At 40.4% G+C, this 13,693-nt stretch overlaps 1 protein-coding gene and 1 long non-coding RNA gene across 13 annotated transcripts in view; one reads left to right on the forward strand and one right to left on the reverse strand.

Moving 5' to 3' along the window:
* Window positions 1-9,740, reverse strand: part of ankhd1 (ankyrin repeat and KH domain containing 1) — a 149,342-nt gene extending 139,602 nt beyond the window's left edge. For all 11 annotated transcript variants that reach the window (XM_078411482.1, XM_078411479.1, XM_078411481.1 and 8 more), the window contains exon 1: window positions 9,352-9,740. In XM_078411482.1, the coding sequence (XP_078267608.1) occupies window positions 9,352-9,537 (186 nt within the window). In that variant the 5' untranslated portion in view covers window positions 9,538-9,740. The remainder of the gene's footprint in view (window positions 1-9,351) is intronic.
* Window positions 9,741-10,299: 559 nt separating this feature from the next.
* Window positions 10,300-13,693, forward strand: part of LOC144600088 (uncharacterized) — a 48,597-nt gene continuing 45,203 nt past the window's right edge. Inside the window, exons 1-2 of one of the 2 annotated variants that reach the window (XR_013548077.1) lie at window positions 10,300-10,440; window positions 11,767-11,843. This is a non-coding gene — a long non-coding RNA (uncharacterized LOC144600088). Of the gene's footprint in view, window positions 10,472-11,766; window positions 11,844-13,693 lie in introns of both variants that reach the window. The other variant, XR_013548076.1, reaches the window with a different exon arrangement.

Here is a 13,693-nt window from a genome sequence, read left to right on the forward strand (position 1 = left end):
TGCAGTACAGCGGCACGGTAGCGCAGCGGTAGAGTTGCTGCTTTACAGCGAATGCAGCGCCGGAGACTCAGGTTCGATCCTGACTACGGGTGCTGCACTGTAAGGAGTTTGTACGTTCTCCCCGTGACCTGCGTGGGTTTTCTCCGAGATCTTCGGTTTCCTCCCACACTCCAAAGACGTACAGGTTTGTAGGTTAATTGGCTGGGTAAATGTAAAAATTGTCCCTAGTGGGTGTAGGATAGTGTTAATGTGCGGGGATCGCTGGGCGGCATGGACTTGGAGGGCCGAAAAGGCCTGTTTCCGGCTGTATATATATGATATGATATGATAGTAATCAAGACACCATTGTCTCTTAAGAGCAGTTTGTTGGTTTCACAGCAGATGGCCATTGAAATAGACAAGCAATGGAATCTATTGATACTTATACGTCACACTATTAAACAATGAGACATTCAGCCTCTAGTATTTTTACCTTGCAGTCACAAGAGTAAAGTTATAACTATTACAAATACTTTTACCTTTGCAAGGACTGCATGAAAATAGAATGACAACAATTCACAAACTCAAACCCCTAAACCTCTTCTCCACTGACATAATAGTTTTTATAATGAGAGGTTTCTTTGGAATGTAATTATCACTTGACAGCAGAACCACCTGTAATTGTAACACTTCTACAACGTGCGATGAAAACAAGCATGCCAAGCACCTTCTTCTTCACTACCCTGTCTACCTGTGGTGTCACTTTCTGCTTACTCTGCATAAGTACCCCATGGTCTTTCTGTTCTACAACACTCACCAGGGCCCTACCATTCAGTGTACATACTGTTCTGGTGTAACTTACCAAAACGTAACACATTTGTGTTGAATTCCATTTACTATTCCTTGGCCCACTGAAATCTGAAGTTAAAGATTCAAATGCAAGGATCTTTATTTTGGGAAGGAACTATTTACTAACCCTAACCAGCCATGAAACTAGAGTTGGACTTGGAGACCAGACTGTGTCACATTGATGATCATAACTATGATTTCAAATATTCTATCCACTGAATGGGAAAAAAATGCTTCCTTGCTTTAATTATTTATACCAGAGGTATTTTCCACCCTCCACCAATGCTTTGAAAAATAAAAACAATGTGATACTCCAGGCACATGCCATCCCATTCACATTGCCGCACTACAGTAGTCATGACCATAATTTAAATGCAGCACCAGACATGGCAGTCAAGGCCATAATACAAGAGCAGCAGCAGCTGTGGCACAAGTCCTAGATAATATTTGTTATTTGATATTTAATGCCATCTTGTGTAGACCACACAAACAAACATTAGAATATATTCAGATATGATAAATAATGACTTCTTATTGCTCATGATCCAGGCTAAATTACCGCCATGCAAATCCTGTCCATAGCACAACTTTGGTGATAAAAATGCAAACAACTTATTGCAATATAATTCTTAACTCAATTCTTCGCTTCAAATTTCTCTCTGGTCTCTATTTCTATTCTTCTCTGAACCTACATCCTTGCAGAGCCCCAGATTAACCAAATGCTGGCCTAAAGCACTTCTGACTTTCATAACTCTTGAAATCACTCTACTGTTGACTGCTGGACCTACAAGTCTGAAATTCCTCCCCTCCCCAATATTTCTCCCCTTTTTGAGATACATCTTTAAATTGTTTTTCTCATGCTTTTTACCATTTAATCTAATATTTCTTTACAGGGCACATTGTGAGATTTTGACATGAACCACTTCAAAATATTTTGAAAGTGAAATATAAGTTGCATGTTTTCTTAACTGGGCCAGTCAACAGTAGAAATAACGAGTTACCCTATCCTAGATTATGTGCACAAGAATAAGACCTGGAACTTTACCATCTGGAATTTCAACTTTGCCCAAAATAAAATGAGATTTTACAGGATCGGCTGTGAAATAAAGCTACATACACAGGTGTGCAATTGGCAACAGTCCTTCTGAGTTACAGTATAATGCGTCTACATGTATTCACCTAACTATCCATACTTTTGGATGGATACCCACTGTGCAGATCCTAATTACCCAAAAAGATCTCAACCCACAGTATTTCATGTCAAGTCTAGCAAACAAAACATCTGAACTATTTTACAGCACAGTGCAGCCAAGCTCAGGGCTACATTCAATTGATCATCACCTATTTTCAAGACTCATTTGATGAGAAAACTTTGACTCGTTGTCCTCTGAGCTGAGGAGAATCAAAGACTATTGTAGCAATCTAAATACTTTCCCATCTGAGACCCTGTAAATTAACACCAATCCAAACGAAAGTCATCATGTTTATCCAACATTCACTGCAAAGGTAGATTAATTACACGCTCATATCTGATGTCATTTAATAATATGCACTCCAAATTCATTCATTTTACATTCATACCATTTCAATATATCAAAATCTATGCCCAATCTCCTAAAATCTACTGCAATATTTGAAACTAAATTAGCCAGTATTTTTTTCACAACCCCCTGTTTAAGTATTTTCTAAATGTGTAGGAAGGAACTACAGATGCTGTATTCGTGTAAATCCAAATATATCTTACTGTAGGATTCCCAGGCTACACACAACACTCAAGATTTGGATTAACCACATTAAAACTTGCTACACGACTTATCCTTTGAGGTCTAACAATACATTTGGCCACTTTCATTTTCTTTTAAATACAAATTGTATATTTTGGCCACTGTGCACAGGACTACAAAATTTTCATGGGCCTCCAATGGCTCAAGCTTTTCACCATCTTCAAGTTATTCCATTTTGGCCCATAATTATGCTGAAATTCATCTGCCTCCTCATTTAATCTTTCACTGTTTCTTTGTAATTTTATGAATCTATTGTGCTTGTCATGCTGCCAATCTTTCCATCATCAGCAACCTAGATGTATGGTGCTCTTATTAAGCATCAGGAGAGTACTTTGTTTACTTGGAAAATCTTTATTACTCATAATAAATAGCATTTCAAGAAAACCGTACCAATTGATATTTTAAAAGGGGAAGAGTAATTCTTCTGCCCGAGGGACAAAGAAGCAGGTTTAAGCTTCAACCAACACCACGGTGAACATGAACAGCCTTAACATATTGATGTATTGTAAGGTGCTTTGCCAGAAACAAATGCATAACTTACAATAAATCTTTACAGTTAAAATAGAAAAATAAGTCAAAACTGAACTCCAGACTAACGCCAAAGGAAGATACATTAGGATAGGTAATCTTTCAAAATTTTCAAAAGGGGCGATATTAAGGAGTCTAAAAGAAGAGTTGAAAAGCAGAGAGTCAAGGAGGAAAATCTAGAACATTGATTCAGGATAGGGTCAACAAAAGCAGGGAAAGAATAAAAGGTCAGAGTCAATAGAACATCACCCAGTTCTCAAAACATCAAGAATGGAAGAGGAAGGAATGATTAGATCAAGCAAGATTAAGAATAAAATTAAACCAAGTGATCAAAAAATAATTTAATGAGGCTTTTAAAAATGAGCAATCTAATATAGCAACTGAATTCCAGAATTATGGTCATACATGACAGAAAATGTGTCATCAATAATGCAATGAAAAATACAGATTTTACCATTAAAAAGTGCTCAAAACAGGCACAACAACATTTAAAAGACATTTGGACATGTACATGAATTGGAAAGGTTTAGAGGGATATGGGCCTAACCTAAACAAATTAGGATAGATGGGCACCTGCATGGATAAATTGAGACGCAAGACCCATTTCTATCTTGCAGTACTCTTCGAATATAACAATATAATAATAGAGATGGAAAATTAAATTGAGGCTGAAGAACACGATGGCAACGAGTGCAGAGACCAAGTTCTTCACAGACACAGAGAAATTTATAGATATGGATTTTGAACTAAATTGCCATGAGTGGGGAGTCAATTAGAGAATGGCTTACTGCAACATGTAACCGAGCCAAAAATAAACTGTCTAGGAGAAATGTTGTAACGTTCAAAATGTGTGCATTATTCTGCTAAAATCTACCCAAATGTCAAAAGGAAACAAAACTTCAAATTTTTCCAATTTATGCAGTTTTATTCCAGAACTCTACACATCTGCCCAAACAAGAGGTATCCAAACAACTGACAATTCAGCCACCAAAGTACTGCTCATTTCCTAGAATGGAAAATTCCTTTACCAGCCAGTTAAAGTCCAGACCTATCATCACTCCAAAATATATAGAAATGCACAATACTGTGATTGAGAATAAAATTGAGTATGGATCACAGGCAATCTAAATTTCTAAAATAATAGTTAAAGATGGTTACAAAGAATGATTAAAATAGAGACTTACAAATTACCCACACAAAATGCAGATTCTTCCAAATAAGCTCCCTATTTGGCTGAATGGACAACCAATTTGTTATTTTCATTTATTCGGCTTAGGGCTAATTTAACAGGAAAACAGTTTGTGGCACACGGCGCAGCTCCTAGAGTTGCTACCTCACAGCGCAAGAGACCTAGGTTTGACCCTGACCCCAGCGCAGATGCTGTCTCTGTGGAGTTTGCACATTCTCCCTGTGACTGCATGAGTTTTTTCTCAGGGTGTTCCGGTTTCCTCCCACGTTCAAAAGACATGCAGGTATGCCGTTTAATTGGCCTCTGTAAATTGCCCCTATTGTGTGGGAGAACATAGAACAAGCGTACAGGGTGATTGTTGTTGGACGTGGGGTCGGTAGGCCGAAGAGCCTGTTTTCGCGCTGTATCACTAGATTAATACAGTTGGTCAGTGTTTCTGCTGTTACATGCAGCTCAACTGCTGGAATACATACTTATGGAAGTAACAAAGTTCAATTATTTTTGCACATCTAACATAAAACATATCTTAATGCCTTCACAAAAGATTCAAAGGGAATCTTTATTAAAAAGATATTGGGAAGTGATCAAAGTTTTTATCAATAAGATAGACTCTGCCAAATAAATTTTTTAATGTATGGGACCGAAAACCACAAGCAAGGTGGCCCAAGACCAAAGTGATGGAAGAAAAAATATATGCATCAGAGCTAGAACTCTTCAAAGTGCTGAAGAAAACAAATCTAGAAAACGTTCCAAGTACTAAGCCATTAATTAAGAAAAATATTTAGGTGAGAGTTTGGATTTAAAGACATTGGAAGCACTGGATGCCACTGTAGATTGGCAAGAATAAAGGTGACGGCATGATTTTCTGGAGAAAAACTGAAATGGGCAAGAAAAAGCTGAAGTTTACACATCGTCAACAATGGGAGGATGGTCTGCAGAGCACTGGAACATTAGTGTTTAAAGGTAATAAAGGACCCTTTCGGCAACAGTGAGCTGGAGCAGTGACAGAGAGACCCACTGTCATAAAGATAGAAAGTCTTTGTAACGAAGAGGATTATGGGAGTCAGAATTTTTTTTCAGTTAGAGTATGCCAAGACTGCTTGATTAAGGTCTGTGCAGAAAATCAATAGTAAGAGTACCAAGTTGTAACAGGAAATAAAGATAATAATTTTGATTTTCCCAATATTCAAATGAAGGAAATTGCAACCAATCCAAAGGAGGAATCTGGGTTTCCAGGAGAAATTGCACCTAAAATCAAACAGTAAAGGGACTAGAGATGTTGAACACAAGATCCTGCACACATGGAATACATATATGGAATTCCCTTTTCAAATGATTCCCAGTGAGCGTATTTACAAGAAAGAGGTGGCCAAGGACAATTTGCAGAAGACTCCAACGATAATGCTTTAGCTGATAAAGCTATAATCTGGAAAACCATTGGGTATGATGGGAAAGTTAAGCAGAGCCAAGAAAGGATATGACTGAGCAAAATTAGTGAAGAGTTGGAAAAAGATGATCTGATTGACTGTAAGAAGGCTGAAGTTGAATTACATTGTAATTGTTGTGTGTCAATTTTGACTTTGATTAGAGCTGCTTAATGTGTAGAAAGATTAAAACATTCAACAACAAAAAGCACCTTAGGACATCAAAGCACTTTACAACCAATAGAGAGAGTACTTTGAAATACTAGCAATGTTGTAATCCTGAAAACATGACAGCTAACTTGCATTAAGCAAGTTCCTGCCAGCAACCTAAGCAATCCTAAAACGTTTTAATGATGTACGTCACAGGACAGAACGAACATGGGAGGTATATCTACCCAGGAAAACGGAATTCTTCATGGGCTCATGCTTTATTTTAAATCTTCATCCAGAAGACAGCAACACCAACCATGCAGCTCTCAAAAGAAATCCCTTCCCATCATTTATGGGCAACCCCAAATTCTAAAACTATCACCTAGATTCACTGGATGGAGGCCAATTCACTGGATGCTTTAAAGAGAGTTAGATAGAGCTCTCAATGATAGCGGAGTCAGGAGGTATGGGGAGAGGGCAGGAACGGGGTACTGATTGTGGATGATCAGCCATGATCACATTGAATGGCAGTGCTGGCTCAAAGGGCCTCCTCCTGCACCTATTATCCAATAAATATACAGCCAACTTTTTCCAACCTTTCCTCACAGAGGATCCCTTCTCCCCGGGAATTAATCTAACAAACCTACTCTCATCCACTGTCGAAGCCATGCATGATTCTCCTGGTCTGAAGTAAGAGTGTCACCAAATGAAATACAGCTGGTACAAAATTGAAAAAATATGACCACAAATATGTTAGATGCAAGTCAGGGATACAATACTTTCAACAACTTGGGTGAGGAAACGGATTTCCTTTGCAAGGGCAGAGATTGTTGATGGTTTTTTTGCTCCCCATCTATATACTAAAACTCGTTTGTTATCTTGTTTGTGACTGAACTTCAGCCAAAACGATACACGATAGCGCGACAATTTTAGGCCCACCTTACTCACCATCGTCGCTTTAGTGATAATGCAAGTAGTTTTATGGAAATCGGTGTTATATTTTTAAAGTTATTCACATTTTAAAGTTTAAAAGGAGGGGGAGGGGAGTGGGGGAGAAGGGAGGGGGGGTTGAGGAGAGAGGGGAGGACAGGGATCGGGTGTTGCACCAATGCAGGAGAGGTTTGGGTCCACTTTGTCTAGTATGAAACTAGAACTGATGGCCAATCTGTAAGGAACAAAGACATCACTTAAGAGAAAGTAATTAGCAGGCAAGCCTGGGTTACAGGAACCGGGAATGGATGTTATGAAATTCAATGGAAAGGAGTTAAAGAACATAAAGTTAAGTCTAGGGTAGACACAAAATGCTGGAGGAACTAAGCATTACTCAGTCTGAAGAAGGGTCTCGACCCAAAACGTCACCCGTTCCTTCTCTCCAGAGATGCTGCCTGACCCGCTGAGTTACTCCAGCATTTTGTGTCTCCCTTCGATTTAAACCCGCATCGACAGTTATTTTTCCTATTAAGTTAAGTCTCATGGACAAAAACCTGGAAGGATGGACAGAACTACGATAGAAGTCAGGGATCATTGGAATCATTTTTGCTGGAACACATGGGAGAAATAAAATCCAGCTAAGAGACTGGGAGAGAAGATTTGGTGATAAAAGTGATGGTTTCAACCTAAATGACAACTAGAGGTGAACCATCAGATGTTGGGAACCCAAGCTTACCCATGGAACTTGGGAATTTGATGGAAGTGAAGGAGTGACTGAACAGAACCATGCCTGTAGAACCATGGCAACACAAATCTGAGGAGCCACTCAATGCAGAATTTGAGGGGAATTGAGTTCTTGATATAAAGCCAGATCAACCTAGTGCTCCATTTGGCCACCCTGCCAGGTAACAAATCGGTCAACCAAAGAATTCCAACTAGTTTCTTCCTTACAAAGATTAAACCAGTTTGGTAAAACAGAATTTAAGCCATGGATATGATGATCATGCTATTAGTTGATACAATTAAAACATGGCAAAACTCCAACCAAATTGTACAAACATAACGTTGTAATCCTAACAGATGATTTCTGCACAACTTACCTTTACGTTTCGACACTTCAAGAATACATAATCCAATGTCAATCCAGAATTAATTCATCATGTCTTCCTTGCCTACCACCCAGTTTCAGTACATTATATCAAATCAGCTAAAAATATGACAATAAACATTTATTCAGCTTAATGACAAACACTTTAAAACCATCATTTTTCCTTTTCAGCACCAAAATCTCAGTTAATTCTACTCCAGGCCATTATAAAGATCCATATGTTAACCATAAAACATACTCCACCAATTTTTATCCTCAATCTTAAGATATCTGATATTTCTCTTTGCCTTAACACTTCACTCTGAAGATTTTGATAATTTGGTTCTCTACATAAAATGTGCAAAAGCACTGCACCACTTTGCTGTATAGACAAACAAACTTAAACCAAAATGAAAATACTGTTAAAATCCCCCTCCCTAAACTAAAACATGAAAAAAAAATAGAACCAGGATTTTTTTTGCCAAATGGTCTACTTGCTCCAATAGTCATACATCAACATAGCAAGCATCATCTCCGCATTTCGGCGAAACCAGGCACGTCAGCTCATCTGGTAATGCATCAAAATCAATCTGGAACTGTAATTGAGATAAACTACAATCATATCCGTTCTAGGAGCTTACACCATGTGACGAAGCCCTCAGGGATACCATTCAATAGTTGTAGGCCTACCATGCACAGTTCCTTATGTTCGACGCTTCCTAACGTAAAAGGGAATAATATGGTACCTTCCAACTTCGGCTGTAGTCGAACATACGCAAGCGAAACACATTCGCAGAAAATGGGGCTGAAAATTTAATGAGTAAATATATCGTGTAGAAAATAATCTCTTAATTAATGCGATCCCATTGTAGGAAGTGTCAGATGTAGCGGCTTTTGTTGATTTTACCTACGTTGATTATAATTCGAAAGAGGTTAGAGGCTTCAGGACAATTCAGGCCTGAACTAGTTTCTGGATTCCAAAAAAAAACCCAAGGAGCCAGGACGACCGTGTAGAAAGCTGGGAGTTGTAGTTCAACCTTGCCTCTCCTCCGATTCCCTTTCAAACTCCAAGTCACCTTTTAAACTACACCTCCCAGGAGCAGGAGAGGCCGCCGCGCAGGCGTAATCGGCCCTTTGGCTCCTCTTTCCACTCCCCCTCCCCTCCCCTCTCCAAAAACCAAACCCCAACCCCCACCTCGGCCTAGCGCTTCTCCCAGCTCCGCGATCGAGCCTCGGCTTCATACTACAAATTTAGGCCCGAATTTGTGCGCATCGCCATTGATGCAAAGCCCTCGGGCCTACTCTTGGATGAAGGGGAAATGGTGGGGAGGGAGTGCGGTTGGGGGGGGAAAGAGAGATTTAACCACTCAAAATGATTGAGTAAAGAGCGGGTGTCGTTGAGTGGCGACGTGAAGCAAGGGGTCACTTTACCTCAGAAACCTCATCCTCTTCGCTCCCAGAGAGCACAGCCAGTTTGAAATCCAGGCGATCTCCGGGAGTCGGCTCTAAAATACGAACTTTAGTGCTGACGGCAGCGGTCACAGAATCTATCTCGTCTTCAAAGCCGTCTGTCATCGTGTCCAGCGCTCGGTTCTCCGCTATCACTTCATTCTGCATATTCTTCGCGCTCTATCCTTACCGTGTCGGGCGCCTCTGAGTCTGAGTAGAAGCTGCGTTTTATTATTATATTTTTTTGTGTTTAAGTCCTTGCTGGTAGTAAAGTTTGACTTCGGCTACTACCAGCGAAAGCCCCGCGCCTCTCTCTCACACACACTAGGCCCCGCGAATATTAGTCCACCCGAACCATTAACTTCTGTGCGCCTGCTCCGACTAACTTGATGGGTGCACATCCGGTCCCCCTTGTGATCCCGCCCCTCCCGGAACGCTCGATGCTGATTGGTGGGAAGGTGCAACTGACGTTTTGTTACGTCGCGTAATGGCGATTGACGGGCCATGCAATTGGCCGGGGCGACTGCCAATCTAATAATCTAGCGGGCTCGCATCAAGTTCGGTTGCAGGGCAATGTCTTCTACAAAGGAACCCGGATGGGCGATAGATTTTTTTTTGGGGTGCACGCTTTGTGTGGGACAAAGATTCATTTATACAGCTGGATTGTTAGCTGTCCACTTCATACATCTTATTATATAACGCCCTTGAGTGGAATGGATTTTAGTTTCCCTTTGTTTTACTTTGAGATTTTATCTCCCCCCCCCCGCCCCCATTACCTTTATCGCTGGGTTCAGCAGCAGTTGCAGTGTCCAGAGTTGAGACAAACCACGCTCCCTTTTTTAAAAGAAACTATCCCAGATTGCGCAATAGCGCATCCCGCCCCATAGGGGAGGTCTAAGTGATTTAACATTCTTCAAAGCTGCTCCGAAATGCGCCACAGGAAGTCATGGCTGAAGTGCACCTTTTTTATCCAGTTTTTAAAAAATATAATCTGTCACAGCACAAACAGTGGCCAGTGATGTTCTCTTAAATAGATTGCCGGATATCCAGCCCATAACTGATAAACCGTCTGTAAGTTTTTAAGGCATTATCAAGCATAAAGGTATGCATCAAATGAAGCATGATATAGGTAAAACTATTGTTACAACGCAAGATGCTGGAGTAACTCAGCGGGTCAGGCAGCATCTCAGGAGAAAAGGGCACTCAATGAGATGTATTTTGGCTTGACCAAATAGGTGGAGGCTTGATGATGTGGAAGGATTTGTTTCCATACACAGAATGTAAGTGGCTGCACCTTACAAAAACTTAGGTTTATTTAGTCTTCTCTTTGGCAGTCTCTTGGGATTGAGAATGATGAGAACTCTAAATAATAATATATTCCTTTATTCGTCCCACCGGGGAAATTTGCAGAAATGGATTGTGAGGTGGCAGATGAGGCTAATGTGAAATTTGCAAACTCAGATGGAGTCAGGTATTCGACAAGGGAGACGGGTGGGTAGTTAAAGATGTTGCGATCCACCCACCATTTGTGCAGGGCCTGTGTCTGCTCTCAACACATCGGTTTAATGCATTCATTCATTTTGAAGGCCAAGGGTTCCCAGTCGTGGGGCAAATATTACACTTTTTCAAGGAGACTTTTTCATGTCTGCCCAGTTATCAACTTCTACAACACTCCGAATAAAGTGCTCATTTTGGGAGTATGTTGTCAGGATGTGAAAACATAGCTTGTCCATCCGAGCTAACATTGTAGTAAGACCCCCCAAAGCTGGAATGTCAGACTTGGAGAGGATATTGACAGTGGTTTGCCTTTTCTGTCAGTGGATCTGGGAATTTTTGGTACCTATCCGGTCTTTTGAGATAACTTATCAGCTTGAAGAAGGGTCTCGACCCGAAATGTCACCCATTCCTTCTCTCCACAGATTCTGCCTGTCCCGCTCAGTTACTCCAGCATTTTGTCTCTACCTTTGATTTAAACCAGCATCTGCAGTTCTTTCCTACACATGGGTAGGTGATGGTTCAGTCGGGACCCTTCTTCAGACTGAAGCGAGTCTGAAGGAGGGTCCTGACCTGAAATGGCATCTGTCCATGTTCTCCGTGGATGCTGCCTGACCCACATGATTACTCCAGCAATTTGTCTCTTCTTTTGTAAAACAGTATCTGCAGTTTCTTGTGTCTAAGGTGATGGTGAATTTTGTCATTGATGTTTACATTCACTGAAAGATGACTCCTGAGATATGTTAAATTATCCACCTTTCCCAGAGTCTTGATGTAGACCTTTATGGTCAAAAGATAGTGTTCTACAACAAGGATAGGTTTGTTTTGTAATGTTATTATTAAAAAGTCCTATTTGTTCATGCTTCAGTGAAAGTCAACAATAATTGAAATTGGCCTCCACAGATATGCGTTGCAAGAGTGACAACACAGCAACAGGCCTTTTGGTGCAACTCGTCTATGCCGACAAGATGCCCATTTAAGTTAGTCCCATTTTCCTGCATTTAACCCATATCCATGTAAACCTGTGTAAATATATTTTAAATGTTATTTGTACCTGCCTCAACCCACTTCCTCTGGCATGTCATTTAATATATGTATCGCCCCCATGTGTGAAAGAGTTGCCTCTCAGATTCCTATTAAAGTGCTTTGTGTACATAGCAACTTAATGGTCGAAGTTAGGTTGATCCCTTTACCGTCACAAGATACTTCAGGAACATATCCAAAACATAACTGTGAGCCATATTAATTGATATTAACTTGGATATTAAAGACGTACTGAGGCTGTTAAAGATGCAGGTAGAGTGACCATTTTCCACTTTGGAATGGAATTGAGATTTAGGAGCCTAGACATCTGAGGGCATGTTTATAGTATGAGAGACAGAGGAAATTTGGAATTCTCAAGATGTCTGAACTGGAGGAATTGAGTAAGGCTAGACGAGATTACAGAAATAAATACAGGAATTAATTTTAATCCTATTTTAATAGAGTTGCAAAATCAGATGGGGTTTTGAATTTTATTGCAGAATACAAAATATAATGAAGTGCTTAATAGCACCATTTTAAGACATCAGTTATGTTTTTGAGCTGTACATAGCAGATTCTGTTTGAAGATAAATAAACATGAATACTCAAAAAAAATGTTTAATGAGTTTTCTTTGTTTAAGAATGCAGGGTGTTGTACAGCAGAGAAATCTAGGAGTACAGGTACACAGTTTCTTGAAAATGGTAGATAGGGTGGTAAAGACGGCTTTGGTACATTGGCCTTCATCAGTCAGACATTGAGTATAGAAATTAGGACATTATGTTACAGTTGCACAAGACATCATTTGGAGTATCGTATTCAGTTTTGGTTACCCTGCAATAGGGAGGATGTCATTAAGCTGGAAAAGTGCAGAGAAAATTTAGAAGGATATTACCAGGACTCCAGGGCCTGAGCCATAGGGAGAGGGCGACATAATGCTGCAGCAGTAGAGTTGCAGTCTTACGGCGCCAGAGACCCAGGTTTGATCCTCACTACGGGGGCTGTCTGTACAGAGTTTGTACATTCTCCCTGTGACTGCGTGGGTTTTCTCTGGGTACTCTGGTGTCCTCCTACACTATAAAGACATACAGGTTTGTAGGCTAATTGGCTTCTGAAAATTGTAAATTGTCCCTTGTGTGCAGGATAGTGCAAGTGTGTGGAGTGATTGCTGGTCAGCGCGGATTCAGTGGGACGGTGCCTGTATCCACAATGTAAACATAGAAATATAGAAAAATAGGTGCAGGAGTAGGCCATTCGGCCCTTCGAGCCAGCACCGCCATTCAATGTGATCATGGCTGATCATCTAAAATCAGTACCCCGTTCCTGCTTTTTCCCCATATCCTTTGATTCCTTTAGTTCTATGAGCTAAATCTAACTCTCTCTTGAAAACAGTGAATTGGCCTCCACTGCCTTCTGTGGCAGAGAATCCACAGATTCACAACTCTCTGGGTGGAAAACTTTTTCCTCATCTCAGTCCTAAATGGCCTACCCCTTATTTTTAAACTGGATGGGGCATCTAGCCTGTCCAATCCTTTAAGAATTTTATATGTTTCTATAATCCTTCTAAAATCCAGTGAATTCAAGCCCAGTCGACCCATTCTTTCATCTCAAAAGTAAAATCTAAAGAGAGATTAGGCAAGCTAGGACTCTATTATTTGAAACGAAGGAGGTCAAGAGATGATCTTTTGGAGGTGTATAAAATCATGAGGGGAATGCACAGTTTTTTAACCCAGTGTAGGTGAATCAAGAATCAGAGGACATAGGCTTAAGGTGAGAGGCAAAAGATTTAATAGGAACCCGAGGGGCAAC

Source organism: Rhinoraja longicauda, chromosome 14 (genome assembly GCF_053455715.1).
Source record: "Rhinoraja longicauda isolate Sanriku21f chromosome 14, sRhiLon1.1, whole genome shotgun sequence".
Taxonomy (NCBI): Eukaryota; Metazoa; Chordata; class Chondrichthyes; order Rajiformes; family Arhynchobatidae; genus Rhinoraja; species Rhinoraja longicauda.